Source organism: Paramormyrops kingsleyae, chromosome 1 (genome assembly GCF_048594095.1).
Source record: "Paramormyrops kingsleyae isolate MSU_618 chromosome 1, PKINGS_0.4, whole genome shotgun sequence".
NCBI lineage: Eukaryota > Metazoa > Chordata > Actinopteri > Osteoglossiformes > Mormyridae > Paramormyrops > Paramormyrops kingsleyae.
In genome coordinates, this window is record NC_132797.1 from 22,022,608 (window position 1) to 22,040,046 (window position 17,439).

The 17,439-nt window shown below is 39.3% G+C and overlaps 1 protein-coding gene across 2 annotated transcripts in view; it reads right to left on the reverse strand.

The window, feature by feature from the left end:
- Window positions 1-720: 720 nt before the first annotated feature.
- The window catches only part of prkdc (protein kinase, DNA-activated, catalytic subunit), a 57,743-nt gene continuing 41,024 nt past the window's right edge, over window positions 721-17,439 (reverse strand). For both annotated transcript variants that reach the window (XM_023832800.2, XM_023832799.2), the window contains exons 66-86: window positions 16,335-16,559; window positions 16,136-16,244; window positions 15,466-15,568; window positions 15,139-15,325; window positions 14,604-14,778; window positions 13,638-13,816; window positions 13,177-13,357; window positions 12,362-12,522; window positions 11,974-12,185; window positions 11,788-11,875; window positions 10,989-11,132; window positions 10,494-10,701; window positions 9,834-9,901; window positions 9,511-9,731; window positions 8,156-8,248; window positions 4,748-4,828; window positions 3,949-4,020; window positions 3,078-3,279; window positions 2,461-2,649; window positions 1,835-1,974; window positions 721-1,299 (exon numbers count right to left, since the gene is read on the reverse strand). In XM_023832800.2, the coding sequence (XP_023688568.2) occupies window positions 1,095-1,299; window positions 1,835-1,974; window positions 2,461-2,649; window positions 3,078-3,279; window positions 3,949-4,020; window positions 4,748-4,828; window positions 8,156-8,248; window positions 9,511-9,731; window positions 9,834-9,901; window positions 10,494-10,701; window positions 10,989-11,132; window positions 11,788-11,875; window positions 11,974-12,185; window positions 12,362-12,522; window positions 13,177-13,357; window positions 13,638-13,816; window positions 14,604-14,778; window positions 15,139-15,325; window positions 15,466-15,568; window positions 16,136-16,244; window positions 16,335-16,559 (3,243 nt within the window). In that variant the 3' untranslated portion in view covers window positions 721-1,094. The remainder of the gene's footprint in view (window positions 1,300-1,834; window positions 1,975-2,460; window positions 2,650-3,077; window positions 3,280-3,948; window positions 4,021-4,747; window positions 4,829-8,155; window positions 8,249-9,510; window positions 9,732-9,833; window positions 9,902-10,493; window positions 10,702-10,988; window positions 11,133-11,787; window positions 11,876-11,973; window positions 12,186-12,361; window positions 12,523-13,176; window positions 13,358-13,637; window positions 13,817-14,603; window positions 14,779-15,138; window positions 15,326-15,465; window positions 15,569-16,135; window positions 16,245-16,334; window positions 16,560-17,439) is intronic.

Here is a 17,439-nt window from a genome sequence, read left to right on the forward strand (position 1 = left end):
CAGAGCCTGATTCTTACCATTTACAGTTAATTGAAGCCACATAATCAAATAATTTGATTATGTTGCTTTCAACACGTGGCATGTAATGGACTGGTATCGCTTGTAGGATATACCCCAGTCTTATACCGTGTGCTGTTAGTTAGGCTCTGGGGGCCCCTACACGACCCGGGTCAGGATAAGCAGTTGGAATATGAATGATAGATATTCTCCCTATGTTGACATGAGTTTCATAAAGGGATTCTACCTTTCTCCCACAGTACAAGGCGTGCTTTTAATGGGTGACCCTCTATAAATTGACCTTAGTGCTTAACTATGTATGCCATATGATGTGAATCTCTTTCCAGATGTCCAGTACATTGTGTCTTGTGCTTCCAGACATTCAGCAAGTCTACATTGACTATGCAGTTTCAAAACATGGATGAAAGGATAGATTGATGTTGATACAATGTTTCAGTCTACCTACAGTAGATGATGAAACTAGTGGAGAAATTCTTACAGATAGAGCTTTTTCATATGAAATGTACTGGAGGGGAGAAGTCTATTTGAACCCAGGAATAAAATCACCTCTGATGGTTAACAGCTTTAAGTTTTATATTATTTTATATGCAACCAAAATAAGTATGTAACCAAATAGTAACCACCAAGATGACACAAAGGAAGACAGCCAGACAAGTGAAGTGTTCAGACTGGGTGAATTACAACTGAAATGGAGGACAATGCTGTCGTTTGATATTTTATTTAGGCAGAGAACAGGTACAAAAATTAAGTAAATCTGAACAATTTTCATTGGCTCTATACTAGGTATCTTGGAATGTCATTCCAAGAATAAAAAATCCTATCTAAAATTTTAATTGCTGGGTGAAACAGATTTTAACTGGAAATTGCTGTCTTAGCAGAAATATTACATTCTTGCCTACCTGTAGCAGAATTATTTCACTACCGCAATGTTTATACAAAGCCTTTTACATTATTCTTTGCATACATATTTCCCAAAAAGCATCAAAATTAAACAGTAAACAACCGTTACCAATGTGAAAGTGAGAGGGGGAAAATGCCTTCAAACTGGTTGGTTTGCCTTTCAGTGTTTACAGTGCTCAGATCCAGGGTTCCCAGCCATTCCACACCCTGCCAAGGATGTTAGGGTCTGTGGCTTGGTCCAGCAGGCAGTCCACCTGGGTCTCCACAGACAGTTCTTCACCTCGTTCCCGGGCCCGGACATTGTGCTCCTCCTGCCCCTGCGCCACTGCTAACATGCCCTTGAAAGCGGAGGCCTTCTCAAAGCCCAACTTCAGTTCCTCACTTTAAAGCACAAACGACAAGGGAAGAAAAAAAAAAAAATCACATTCTATCCACTTCTAAAGTGAATGATAATTCTGCGACACAGAATTGATCTTAGATAATGCATCAGGATTATAATGTGCACTAAATTCTGTCAGATATAATTAATTTTATAAATAATTTTAAATCAACGCATCTTTTAAAAAGTTATTGAATTGTGGGTGAAAATAATGTCCATATAGTGCCAAAAAGCCGGCGCACATTATCTAAAGCCTTGTAACAGCATAGTTTGTTGTTGTCAAAATAAAATTTTATCAAATTTCTGGAGGAAAATGTCTCATTTAGATTAACTGACCAATCGATACAATCGTCAATAGATTAATCAATAGAAAAAGCAGTTAGTGGCAGCCCTAGTTTGTATGCTATAGCTAGCGTATTATTGAGGCCCAATTTGCCGAAGACCACTTTTTAAATAAACCACACATTAGTATCTGTTTAACTTGGTTCACAAAACTCATGAAAATTAGTAATTAAAGCAGGTAAAATAATAAAGTACCATGTGATGTCAGCTGGGTTTGCTCCCTCCAGCTTTCTCCGGGCGATGTTAACCTTCTGCATAGGGTACCAATTGATCTCTTTGGTGTTAACAGTCTGTGTCCAAGTACCACCTTTTTTCAACTGCTTCAGCTCGAAGTTCTGGATATTAATGAAATATGTGTCACCCACTAAAAATATTTAGCACAGCATTTTAGAATTCCTGAATCTGACTGGGTGTTTACTTTTCTATAAGTGCATATGTGGTACCAGCCACTCGTAAGTCAATGCACAAAATAGAATTTATTTTCTAACACTAAAAATTCCAGAGTTAGAACAGAATCTAAAATTAAAAGAAACTAAAGGGAAACGTTTAATCATTGGCAGAAGAAACTAGTTCTACTAGTTTTCAGTACAGACTTGTACGTCAAATATGTAGTAATTGCAGTTTAAGCAGGTTACTGCACACCAAGCCGTGCATTATCCATTCTTAAACGTATTCCACTACACGTCAGGTGGTTCTTTGCCTACTCGGCCATGTGTTTAGAAAAGCTTGTCATGCACTAACCCTGAGATAATCTTCAGAGGGCAATAACTAACATTTGAGATTTCAAGGCCGGGTGATGCTAGAGCTGCTTTATGACATACCTTCCAGTCCAGGGAGGGCTCCTTGACAAAGACATCCATGGTGTTGAGCAGCAAGTCCGGGTCAGCCCTGTAGGCTCGGAGGGAATGGACCATGATGCTGTGGATTAAATCGGTCTCATGCATGGGCTGCATTAGATTGAGGAACTGCCGGGTGAGACGGAATGGCATCATCTCTGGCACCGGGAGAAACTGAGGAGAAATACATTTACAGAGTTAGCAGGTTAAATAAAAACAACTAGACAGAAAGAGAATAATCAATCTCTTATATAAAAACCAAAGCAGGACTATACTGCCCCACAAAGGCAAAACGCAGTAACTATGCTGACACTGAAACTGAGAAACACTGAAACAGCTTCAAAGTTTTTTGACTTTCCACCCATATGTGTAGTATATAGGCAAATGATAGCATTTTCTTCAAAACCGAGTACACCAGAACTAAGATATTCTGTCAAGAGGTAAAACAGAGCCCAACTCAGTGTACACCAACATAAATTGTATTTTAAATGTTTAAGCCAGTAAGACACAATGAAGAAGAGACACAGCATCCATTCGTGAAAAAGTCATTCAAGAACTCACTCGCTCAATTACCAAACTCCCAAGCTACTAAAAGTACCCACCTGAGTGGCGGAACCAAAGGCATGACCGAAGTCGATGCCAACAACACCGCCAGTTTCCGTCTTGATCATGAAGTTGGAGAGGTGCCGGTCCCCAATGCCCAGAATCCAGTGACTTACGCATATGAGAGCGTGACCGGAAATGAAATGGGATCGCAGGAAGTGGAAGGCCTCAGGTGACGTGCTCATCTTGATGAAGGCTCTCCTGAACAATGCAACCAAGGATGTTCATTTTAAATCACTAAAGGAACACGGGTCACTCCAACAAAACCTGACATCAAGACACGCACATGACATAGTTATAATAAACATTACTACACCATCACACAGATTCATGACTATCTTATGAAGTGCTCCCTCTGTCATGCGCACATATTAGAAATTTCACATATCCTACAGATTTATACCATGAACTAACAGTCTTAGGCAGTCAAAGGAAATGTCTGGGTAGTAAGTGTATATGAACTCAAGACATAAAACATAATTTAACAAGAGAACATATGTAAATTAAGACTAACACTAACACCACCTCAATTAATTTAATCAGTTATGGGTCAATGAAGTATTGATTAACCATGTGAGATGTGCTAGTGGTCAAAAAGTCATGGGTGTATTGGACGGTTGCTGCAAATATTGGGGTGACTATATAGGGGGGGTTGTAGTGGTTAAACTGTTGGCATGATAGTCATGATAGTTTTACACCAACATGAAGATCATATGAGCATCTCTTTCCTTGACTGCATTAGATTATTGCCTAGTACTGTATATCCTATGAAGTATCTTCTGCATTTACTTTTTATTGAATAGTACCTGCTTTGGTTAATGATGTTCTTATGATGATCTTACAATAAAATTATGACACTCATAAACCTACCTCAGAAGATTTTCTGGAACGAGATTCTCGATCTTCTTAAAATTGGTGACAGTGTCAGCCCTCTTCGCTTTCCTACAAGGTGATTAGTAATACATGGCGTGAACTGACTACACTGACAAAAGAATAATAGACATTGTGGTACTATGCCATATTCATAAGGGAGTAAGGCTTTTAGTATGTTGACAGAAAGCCCAGTTCTGTCTTCTGACTGGGTCTTCAGGCCTCCAAATGGCATGTTGTGATGACCGAGTCCATCCACCTCCTTTACCTTCAACTTTTCTAAAGAAATGTGATTTTCCCACCCAATGCCCTGGTTCCTATATCCCTAAAATAGGAGACCCTCAATCTGAGGATTTGTCCTTCACAATCTCTAGTATTCATAGCCAAAGTTTTTTAACCAATGCTTTAGAATATTAGAGATCATATGACCACTAATTAAAATATTATTTTATTACTATAGAAAAAGTAAACAATACTTGAAAATTTTACACAAATTTGTTAAATGTGCATCACATTGCAGCAATCAGGACAGTAAAATATAATTTTGTGGCTGGAAAGCAGGTAGTTACAGGTAAATTTAACATAAAAAAAGAGAAATATCAATAAATTAGTCACAGGTACCTCTAACTATTTTTGTAGGTAAATCTAAAGAAAAGTCAACATTTTTAAACAAAGAATGTGATCAGCTTTAACAAAACTGTTTAGTTTAATTCCAAAAAAGGATGCAAGATGAACATTAGTTTAAAGACAATAAAAATGTGCCCTAATATATAAGAAATATAAAACCTATGCAACTTACTTGTAAGCTTCAGCATAACGAAGTATCCCATTGACCTTTCCAGCCACTCTGGTAAGCCAGTTATCAAAGACGTCATGTGGTCTACAATATAGACAAACATGGCAATAATACCAAAACATTCAATTATCATTTAAAGTTCAATTACTTAATAGGGCTGCACAATATCACATTGTGTTTATTTGAAATATCTGGAGAAATGTCTGAACGCAAGGGGCAAGTCCGAAAACCAATATTGGATAGCCATGATCTTCGGGTCCTCAAGCGCCACTGCATTAAAAACAGACATGACTATATAAATCAATCAGTGGAAGTCACTGCATGGGCTCAGGAACACTTCTGAAAACTACTGTCTGTGAACACAGTTCATTGCTGCATCCGCAAGTGCAGGAAAAAACAGTACCATGCAAAGAAGAAACCATATCTTAACATGATCCAGAAACACCGCCAACTTCTCTGGGCCTGAGCTCATTTAAGATGGACTGATGCAAAATGGAAAACTGTCCTGTTGTCTGACAAATCAAAATTTCTAATTCTTTTTGGAAATCATGGATCTCACATCCTCTGGGCTAAAGAGTGGAGCGGACAGTCCAAAAAGCCAGCATCTGTGATGGTACCATTAATGCTATATACGCAGGTTTTGGAGCAAAATATGCTACCATCCAGGCAATGATTTTTCAGAGAAGGCCGCGTATATTTCAGCATGGCAACGCCAAACCGCATTCTGCACGTATTCAGCACGGCTCTGTAGTCGAAGAATCCGGGTGCTAGTCAAGCCGGCCTGCAGTTCAGACCTTTCAGCCATTGAAAACATTTAGCACATCATGAAATGACAAATACCACAAAGGAGACCCTGAACTGTTGAGCAGTTGAAATCTTATATCAGGGAATTATAGGACAACATTTCATTTTCAAAACTCCAGCAACTGGTCTCCTCAGTTCCCAAACGCTTTACAGAGTGTTGTTAAAAGAAGAGGTGATGCAACAAAGTAGTAAACATCCCCCGTCCAAACTTTTTTTAAATGTGCTGCTGGCATCAATTCAAATTAAGCAAGTATTTGACAAAAAACTAAATCTGTTTCAACATTTGATATGTTGTCTTTGTTCTATTTTCAATTAAACATGAATTTATATGATTTGTAAATCATTGCATTCTGTTTAATTTACATTTCACACAGCGCCCCAACGTTTTTAGAAACAAGGTTGTATTTGGGATTGTGGACTTGGTTCTAAATTAAAAATTGTGGACTATGAACATGAACTAGTTTCTTTTAATCTGTGTGAACTTTGAGCTAGTTCTCGTTAAGTATACAGCACAATACTGTTGGTGGTGTTGCCGCGAGTTGTGTCAACAGACAAAAATCAGTGTCAACAAATGCAATGTGATTACTTATGGTGTTATATCTGTGGCACCCAAAAGTCAGTAATCTGTATAAATTCGGTGGATCCTTAAATGTGTCGGACTTTAAACTGCAAAAAAGTATTACTACACCACTGATGTCTTAACCTTGTTTATCCACAATATTTCCTCTTTTAAAAGATGCTATGGCTGCTGAGCTGCTCCTTCCTCACCGCCACAGCGCTTATCATTTACATTATACAGTAGCATATGGCATGCTCCACTAACTGCAGTCAATAAACATAAAGATACGCCAAATTTCTGCAGATTAATATTTTAGGCATATAGTAAAATCCAGTTATAACGGACTTCAAGGGACCTGGCAAAACAGTCCGTTATCCAGAGTTGCTGTTTGCCCAGAACACAACTACAGGACACCATTTACTCATGCCACACCCCAGCAGACACACTTGTGGTATAGATTATTATATTGTACATGTAGTAATCCAACTTTACCTGACCAGATGCGTGACTATTAATAATCCCGACTACGTATCTGCGCTGGATATCACCGGCACGCCACGCGCCTTGTAGGCGGAGCCTGCATGTCCGTTATAGCCGAACAAAACTACAGCTAAAAGTGGCCCTGGGGACCAAATTGTTTGTCCGTTATAAGCGGAATTCCGTTATAAATGCGAGTCCACTATATCCGATGGTTTTTCTGCATGTTCTAAAAAGCGCACGGCCGGGACCAGCAGACCTCGTCCGTTTTAGATGATATTCCATTATAAGCGAGTCCACTATAACAGGATTATACTGTACTACTAATCTTCTTACCAAATTGTAAGTAAACGCCCATATCATACAAAAGAGCTGGCATCCAAACAAATTTACGCCAAGTTATCTAAAGCCCTGGCGATTATTCCTCATGTGAACACATCTCGATTACATCACAATGTGATCTTGTGCAGGCCTATTACTTAACCGTAGGCCTGTCACGATAAATTGTCCCATGAATTATTGTGATAAACAATAATATTGTCGTTGTGGGACCATTTTCAACTGATGTAATGATAATGGCATATTAATGCAAGTACACCCTTTCAACGATCAATAAACTTTCATTTCTAAAGAACATTTAACACTGGGACTGGAAGACATTTTAAATATCCAAAATAAACAAAACAACCAAAAACAATAAATAAAATGAATTATGAAGTCTGGCAAAACTGCCAGTTAGGACCTTTGTAAACAAAAAAGTGCTAACTAACAACAAAACACTCCATATGAATAAAAGCAGGTGCCACAACAGGCCATATGCAAATCCGTAGCTACTTTAGTCTGCCACATGCATACACTATCACTGTCCGGGAGTAACGTCTATTAGCGTAAGCTATAGCGAACGCCAGCCACAAAGTTGAACGAATAAGACTCCCTTTCGTATCCGTGGATGTAACACAAGGCAAACATCTTAAAGCCCTTCTCTAATTTACTTGTTGGTACTTTGGAGAAGGATTTACAAAAGCGATGTACGTCGTTGATCATAAGTTTGGGCAAGTCCTGTAAACGGCATGTATAAACCAATGCCATTTTTCACAGACCGGAAATGAGCGAGCCGCATTTCCAAGAAAGCGGAAGCTGACGTGCAAAGAGCCCATTGACACGAGAGTTCACGCCTCATTACTAGTGATGTGCCATTCGCGAACGAGACAGCACTTTGAGCCGACTCTTTTTAGTGAACGATAGGAGTCGGCTCCTGTTCAAGAGCCGTTTTATTAATGCTTATAGAATTGTCCGGGTTTTTGAGCTGCCTAAACATTAAGGACGGCAGTGACCTCACCCGCTTAGGAAGAACTTCATTATAAAATTTCTAGATGCATGTTCACAGAGAGTACAGACAGTAATACATCTGAATGGGGTGGGGATGCAAATTGGCTCCTCTGCCATCTCAGGCCTCATTGGTTTAATGTTTGCCATGTTAAGTCCTCATACTAAGCACACCTACAAAACATACATCAGGCTTTCCTTCAAGGTGCCAGTACAAGCTAAGCAGAAGCTTAAATAGACATTACCTTGTGGCATTTTGTTGTTCGTCCTCAGTCATTCGCGTGTAAAGGAATTCCTTCAATGTGCAAGTGTTCTCCATCCACTCGATAAGACCAATCCTGAGGGCAGACAAAATGGCTTGTTCTTTTGTAGCTCATTTAAATGTTCATGGTCTAGACTGAAGAAAGATATGTAAAATTCAAAGATGGAGTTTCATGAAGTAACTGGAGTTGGGTTTTCCTGACCTATAACAAAAAAGTCAGCGGACCCCAAAAGAAGAATTTCTGATTTTGATGAGGGCTATAAAACATTTCTAAATACCTGTACATCCATCAATCCAGTTATAATGACTGGATAACAAATGGAAGACATTCAATACTCTTTCTAATCTCTGAACAACTAAAAGGTCACTGCAAGAGCATACGATAGAATGGTCAAGGAGGCATCAAAGCATCCTTGCGCAACACAAAGATCTGCAAGCATCTCCTATTAATATCTTCCTTTCATGACTCCACAGTGACAAGAACACTGTATAATGTTGGTTTTCAAGGGAGAAAACCTCCACTCAGCTGACCAGAATATTTGCCAAGGACTTCCTAGATGTGCCAAAGCTACTAGAACCGCAAGTTCTGAGGAGAAATTAAACAAACTGCAATGTTTGGAGAAAAAAAAACACTGCGTACCAAAATATATCAACCATGAAACATGATGGAGAGAAATTCATGTTTTTTGGGGGGTTCTTCACAAGCTTTCCAGGCCCAATAACTGAGGATGCAATTCTGTAGGAATATCAAGGTATCTGTCCATGATCTGAAGCTTAGTATAATGTGGGTCATAAAGTATAAGTACTACAAGGAGTAAATCTATTTTGGAATGGCAAAGCCTTACTGGACATTGACCTGAAGCAAATCATTTGTGCAAGACATTCAAAATATAAATTAACGTATTTGTAAATGGCCTTCCACTAGGTTTACGTCCTTTTCCCAGGCTAGATTATCCATCCATTTATTGTCCTATGCAAAGTCACGGGGGGGACGCAAGGCAGGGAACAACCCAAGATGGGGTGCCAACCCATCGCAGGGCGCACACACATATCTAGTGCCAATTTGGAATCTCCAATTGACTTTAGTATGTTTCTCGACGGTGGGGTGAAACTGGAGAACTTGAAGGAAAAGCCCACGATGACACGGGAGAACATGGGAACTCCAGAAACATGGAGCCAAGACAGGGACTTGAACTAGAGATGTGAGGTAACAGTGTTTACCTGCACCACCATGCCACCCCCAGGATAGACTAAATATAATGTACAATGTGTTCAAGATAAACTAGTGCTTGTGTGTTGTTTAATTAGACTGTACTTAAGTACTATTAAAAGTATTACCTAGTTGTCATGGGGACCACCTGGTAGGTAGAGAGCTTCATGTTTCTTTGAGAGCAGGCAGCATCCTGGCTCAGGATGATGTTCATGATGCTAAAGAGCTGCTCGATGCGCTGGTCCTGCCTCAGGTCCTCCCCACCCTTCACCAGGAAGGGATAGTCACGTTCATCGTGCCCGCGGATGATCAGGCGCTTCGGCCTCCGGATGGAACTCATCACCTTCACCTGCAGTGACACATCAGCAGCCCATTAATACATTAATTAACACTTTAATTAACATAAATACGGCCATCAGAGTAGGAATTATTTCCTTTAAATCTTACACACCCTTTCATCAAAACCTTTTATCTTCGCATGATACTCCGGCATAGGTTTGGAGAGGCCATCATACTGCCCTGTAACAGAATTAGAAAGTTTAAATGTGCAAACAGTAAATCTCACAAGCCCGTATCTAAAACAGTGAATGAGAATATATCCTCTGACCACTGACATGATTAAAAGCCATTTTAATTCTACGTATTTCATTTCCATGTAGATTTTACATGCATATGGGTATAAAAGTACACCCAAGATGGAACTTGTCACTTGCCACAAGAGTAATTGATGAATTTCAGGCTGAGAAGTCTGCCTTAAACATGCCTGAACATTCAAACACAAAGCGCCAAATTATGGTTAAAATGTAAGCAAAAAAACAGAATAATTAAATTGAAAAATTTTGTCATGTTGATGGTATGAATAAAAAAAAATGTAATGAAAGTGATGTTTCTCAAGTTCTTTTTGGTCTTCCAAGTCTGAACTTCTGACAAATAATTAAAATAAGCTTATGTGACAGATTTGCATGCATGATGAATTAATACTTTTAATAGCGCACTATGTCTATCAATCTGTTATAGCCTGTTTCAACACAACATTTACGATGCTAATGCTTTTAGCTATGGCACTAGAACAGCTACAGAAATCATGTTCTATGTTTTACAGAGGACCTACCTGGGATCTCTAACTCTTCCTGCAGCATCTCTGCTCTGAAGTTGCTCAGCCAGGGAGAATATTCCTTCAGATTACCCGGCTCCTTCTGGAAACCACGCATCTTGCCCGCCAAGTCATCCACATTCTTCAGAAAATCTGTATTACTCTTCTTTGCAATCACCTTGGTGGCACCTCTTCCAAGCAGTGCTTCTATTTCTTTAGCATATTTCTGTTTTTAAAATCAAGAAACAAAAACACATCCAAAGTGTAAATTTACTTGAATGAGCTGAGACAATGTGTTCACAGCAATCAGCATAAATTTAGTCAGTTTCATTAAAATTGTTAATAAGTGATGCCTTGTATAGCTATGCTAACAAATTAAAAGTAAAGGGCTGAGTAAACATCAGTACTTCTATGCCAATACATGCTAGGAGTAACATCTGCCAGCCAGAAAGCTGATATTATAATTCATTACATTTACTGGAACTTTTTTCAGATGTGGCAATACGCAAATACCTGTATGAATTTCTTTCTAAAGGAGCCAAGACCTTCTGCCCTTAGATTCCCCAGAGAAGAATACATCTCATCATACATTTTCGCGATCATCTTTTTATCCAAGCTTGGCTTTTCCAGCTCGTTCTTCACACTGTCCCACCAGTCCTGGTACAAATCACACACACATAAACCTTTATCACACTCACCAGCTCAGGCTGGTCCTTACACATATAAAACCTTTATGTAATAAAAATCTACTTGAGCAGAGTACATAAAACTTTCATGCAGCTTGTGTTATTTAGATATTATAACTACCGACAATGTAATATATTGTTATTTCAAGAGATTTTTTGTTTTATTGTATTAGCAATAAATTTACTCTTGATATAATTGATTTCAGTGTGAACAAAATTAATTTTGGGCAGGTAGTTCTCCACATTAGACACATCCAATACACATCCACACACATCTCTGAAACATGGAGCTATTCGAGACACAGTCCATCCCACTTTCGGAGAAACATAATATCCCTGAATCTTCATGATGCTGTGGCAAAAAAAAAACAGACAATGGGGAAAATAGTAGGAAGAGTAACAAAATTTTACCCTTTGTTTGACCTAAGGAAAATAAAAGGTTAACGAACACAAGCTTCAATATGTCAAATTATTCATTTCAAGTTTTTTTTTTTGGGGGGGGGGGTCTTGGTTATTCTGTGTACAGTTATTACTTTGCATACTTTCACAATCCTGGTCTTCAAAGAGGCTATGACAAGGGGCAAAACAAATCACGTACACAGAACACATGCACAATACCAAGGTACCTTGAAAAGCATTTCTGGATTTGTCAGCTGCTGCAAAGCCTCCATGAAGTCATTTATGATTCCCCTCTTATCCAGCTTCGACTTGAGGCTTCCCGAGAGAAACAAACATGAGGTCTCAGATAAGCCTGTAGATGCCTTTGCTATGAACTCGCAAGGTTTAAACAGGCTAGTGATAGACGCCTGTACCTGGTGACAAACTCCTTGTTTCTGTGGCCAGTGGCAGAATCATCAAAGTTATAGCTCTCACAGCTTATCATGTATGGGTAGACCAGGGCCTGGGGGTAAGAATCTGCAATCTCGCCGATAATCTGCTGCACAGCCACTGCCTCCTGCTTGTCCAACAGCGCCATCATCTGGCTGATCCAAGAAATGAGCTGCCAGCAGGGCACGGACGCGATCTGGCAAGAGAGATTACTGAGTTTGCATCCTTTACTACTACTCGTGAACATAAAAAGCAGCATGTTAAGGTAAAAATGCTCCCCGAAGCAACAAATAAAACAGATTTTTACTTTTTATATATATATTGTCATAGGAATTCCTTAGTTTAATACCAACAATGCAAACAAAGACAGACCTCTCTGGCCATGAGGTTTAAGGTCTCAGCAGGATATAGTTCAACGATCTGTAATAGTCGGGGGAACTTTAGTCGAGCCTCTTTGGAGTTCAGCTTCAACGCTTTAAGCATCATCTCCATCACAGTAACTGGGAATGTCAGCAGCTCAGGATATTCTGAAACTGAAAACAAAGGAGGAAAATCCATACAAATCCAAGAAAAAGAAACATTGACACAATCGGGGATATCACAGAACTGGATAGCTCACAGCATTTAGTCAACTGTGAAACAAGAATACCCCAGTGATTATGCATATGTATCCTTTAAACTTCCTTTGATTGTCCAGTATTGAAAAGGCTAAGGGCATTAACAGTCTTACAACTGACCAAACCTGACCTATTTTCAACAACTTACCTTAACCACAATGTATTTTGTATTGGATTGGATTACCAAAAATGATCCATGGTGTAACATAAGGCTCAAGAGGACAACAATATTATGCATAATAAAGCATTCAATGCATTAGACTAGGGCTCTTCGAACTTCAATTCTAAATCCAAACCTTGTTTTCAGTTCTCCCAGGTAGTTAGTTTAAGAATTACTGATTCTGATTGGCCAGAGGCTTCACACCTGGCTCACAGGTAAAGGAAGGCTGGAAAATCAGCAGTGCTTGGCCCTTGAAGACCGTGACTTGAACAGCTCTACACTAGGCTGTTGTTTCTTACTGATGCACAAAGATGTAGAAGAGAGGTTTCAGAATATAGAATTTTATGGAACGCTTAGTTATAATATTAGTTCCTGGAAGAGCATCAAATATGTCTTGAGCAGTGACTGACCAGTGCTGCTCTTTTCCTCCTCACGCAGTCGTTTGTCACAGAAGTTTGCCAAAGACATGTACGCCTTGATGGCCATAGAAGTGTCCACATCTCCTGTAGAAGATGAGGGCAGCTCCATTTCTGCTCTTTCAGCAGCACTGTGAAAAAGCGTGAATGCACGTTTCTGAAGCCCTACGACCATCTGCAGATGGAAGAGATCAGAGGTTCTTATGTAACATCTGACAAAATCCACATATTCATTGATTATATATAAGGTCATTAAGATTCAAGATCTTTATAGGCCATGTGCAACAGGCACACTGGAATGCTTGTTCATTCAGCCACCTTCAGTTATAAGAAGACTAAACAAGAGAGTGCTAACTGTTACAAGGCAGTGCAACATGATACAAGGCAGTGCAACATGATACTAGACAGTGCAAAACAAAGCAAAAGGTATCAATGCTCCAAATGCACATTCATACCTGTTCACTGGTGGACGCCCCAGACAGTTCTAGCAATCTTTTTGACTTATCGCTTCCAATCTTTTCCAGAACACACAATTCCTTGCTTACTGCTGAAGCAATAATGCAATATGTGGTCCCTAGTAGAATTTTCTGGTCCTGATAAATCTGTATTGGGGCATTCTCTGTCTGAACTTCCTCTAGAGTGCACAAAATAAAGCATATATTCAATCAGAGGGTATTTAATGCATTAACCCAAAGGTAATGTTCTTCCTTAAACCAAGATTTCACATTAAAATTAGCTTTTGTAAATGTTTTATCATGACCACTCAATATCCTTAAACAATAACAGTACATCTAGCAAGTCTGAATAACATGCAAATACAAAAAATACTTAATATACTACTGAGTGATGTTCAATATACTATACATGAAGGTATTTAACAGCATTACAGTAAGTACCATTTTCTATAGCAGAGGTTTACAACCTCTCTTAAATGAGGAATCATGCAAATGAAAACCAAATGAGCAGAGTCAGAGACCCCCTAACACTAATGGATGAGTCCAGTCAGAGGGAGTCCCTTAAAAATGGTTTGCTCCATCCAGGGGGTGGAGGGTAATTTTTACAGTAACGTTAAGTAAAAAGTTAATACCACATTAATATGTAAACACCTTAACTGAAGGTTGCACATTTGGCAATGGGCAGATGACACACTGGCCCTTAAAATTATGAGTAAAGAAAAATAAAATGAAACCATCTTAATACATTTTTATTTTCACACTTGTGTGCTGTGATATTTGATAAAGTCACATGTCTTCGGGATGTAAAACGATGAGCATTTTAAATTTGTGAAATTACTTCTTTATTTCTGTAACCTCTTTTTACAGAAGGAAGAACAAAAGAAAGTACAGAACTGAATGAACGAATAAAAGAACAAACTAAAGAAAGAATGAAGGAAAGAACAAAGGAAGGAGCTAACGCCATACCGAGCAGTGGGACGACCTTGAGCATTGCTGAGACCTGCTCCGCCTGACCCAGGCCTCGGCTTCGCCTGTGGCTGAAGCGGCTGAAGCTGTGGACCCACCGCTGCATCCAGCTGCCCCTCGTCTTCGATTCTTTGTGTAATTCCTTCAGCAGCTTGCTGGCAAGAGCAAAATTACTCTGGAAAATAAAATTTTTCATTACATTAATCTATAAAGGTAGCATCTTAATCACAACATACATGTCAATTACTTCAAACTCTTAAGGGTTTAAATCGAAGGCAGCTGAACTTTTTCTTTTTTGCTTTCTTTTTCTTCAGTTCTATAGGTCTGATGGACAGTTCCAGGTATTTATCCTCTAGTGCGGTTCTGCCCATCAGACTTTTAGAACTGAAGAAGCCTTTCGGATGACAGGTGAAAGGTCTTGCCTTCGATTCAAGCCCTTAAAATTATCATGTCCTGGACGACTGAGAACCTGCAGACACATTCCTTCAAACGCTTAATGAAATGTTGATTTTTGTTTGCTTGTTTAAGGTTTAACCTGCTTCCGTGCGCTGTCAGCCATCCTTAACTTCATGTTAAACTTGCATTCCCGTATCATCACAGCAAAATCTGGGGGATCTTCAACTTTTATTTTCTGTTCTATGCCCTCACTGTCTTCCACTTCCATACAATCCGAGGTGACTAGAGAGGTCAGCTTCTCAGAGATCTTATCCAAGAAGAAACAGCTATAAAAGAAAGATATTTAAAATGTAAAGCTAGGAATATGCCAGGATAACAACATATTAATATTCAATCATTTTTAACAAAATTAACACACCCCTCTGCTTTTAGAGATATAGTTTTAATGATAATTGGTATAACTTACCGAGTTGTTATGATGTCATCCCACACATTCATTGGATCCATTTTTGGATCAGGAAAGCGATTAGTCCAAGTATTTATAATAGTCCTGAGAGAGTTTGAAGAAACTGAAATACAAATAAGGAAATAAAAAAAGATAATACATATTTGCATATTGCACTTATTGCCATATTTCCTATTTTCTTCAGTAATTTCTTTTACATTTAGTTCATATGTATACTTTATCCATTAGATATTTCTTTTATTTCATATTTATTCTAAAAACGCACACCTCTACATTTCCTAGTTATATGCCTATTTTAATATTTTGTGAGTCCCTTTAATTTGCCATGATGTACTAATGTACAAAAGGCAAACAAAGAATTTTGAATCTAGCATGATTAAGATGTGCCTTACAGTACATGCCCCTGGTATCACTGGTATGTCATACGTGGTGTTGCTTTTCAGACAATTTTTAAAAAGTAATTCCTACTAATTACACCACTCATTTCACCTGAACCAATATGAAGGCCATGATAAAATGCCAAAAAACATTATGAGACCATGTTTGTACTTTAAAATACATACATGCAATGACTAAGTAGCAGAAAGATACTATTGCACATACTACCATGCTGATATTTTTTTAAAAGTACGAAGCAATTCTCATTTAATAGAAAATAAGAATTCCTTACCACTGCTCGTGATGAAATGAAGAAAATCTCGAATCTCTGTCAGAGGCTGCACTAACTGCAATTTCGCCAGACGACTTCGATTTAGCAGCATGTCAATGGTGGAGTAGTTCTAAATATGACCAAAATAATTTCAGTTATTTAAAACTACTATTTGGATAACATAAGGGTATATTTCCCTACCTATGCATACCGCCCCCACCTGGATGAAGATCTCCATGCAGTTATTGATGTAGTACTTGGCTCGGTCATAGTCTTCCTGCAAGATGTAGAGCAGGCTCAGCTCTTGGGAAAAATAGGTTTCCATGATGTTCTTCCGTTCCTCCAGCTTCATTGCAGCATCTACGAAGCTGAGCAGAGTCTGGCTCTGGTCTCCCAGCTGCAGCTGCTTCAGCATGCTCCGCATCAGGTAGGGCAGGTACACGTCCTATAGAGAACCACACAATGCAGAACACGAGAATCTGAGCCGCAATTCAGCCCTTTAAAAGACCCTAAATCTAAATCAAAATCCAATCCAATCCAAGTTGATATATCAAATGCACGACAGTAAACACACAGCAGTAAATGCAGGTAATGAAAGGGATTGTCAGGCTGGGTTCTAGTAATGCATTTAATGTCGATTAATGTTTAAAAAGCCCTCTCGCCAATTCTAATCTCCAAGTTTCTCTACAACAGCCCCACTACATGTCCCCAGAACCCCATCCCCTCACTGTCTCCACCTCTCCCACGCTCACACCCACACTCACTCCATCACCACATCACTCACGACTGGCACAATCCCTACTATTTAAGTGTATGTACTCCACTGCTTACAAAAGTTCCACACTTCAATTATAAACTGAGAACTTTCATATGTAAACTCCTTGAATGTGATGTCCTCAGTCATGTTTCTGACTTTCTCCAATCTGGCTTCGGACCTGGAAGCTGGACTGAGACGGCACTCATGACTACTGTGGACCTCAGAGCCACGAGCATCTCAGTCATCCGCCCTGATGCTTCTTGGCCCCTTCAGCAGCCTTCGACACTGTGATCCAGCATGAGGATCCCGCCACCACAGCAGAAGCTCCACGGAACCTTAACTCGTCCCTAATGATCCTGGAAGGTTCTTAGTGCTGCACTTTGTCTTTTTATTTGAGTACTTGCCTTATGTGTTTCTTGCTATGTTTGAAAGGGGTTGTAAAGCTTTTACTCCAACACTGCTTACACTTGCACCTGGGCATTCACTGCAAGCCCACCCTAGCTGCATTTATGCCTAGTCAGCTCCATGCTGTAAATGCAGGGGGTTTCCCTATTTGTAAGGCAAAAAG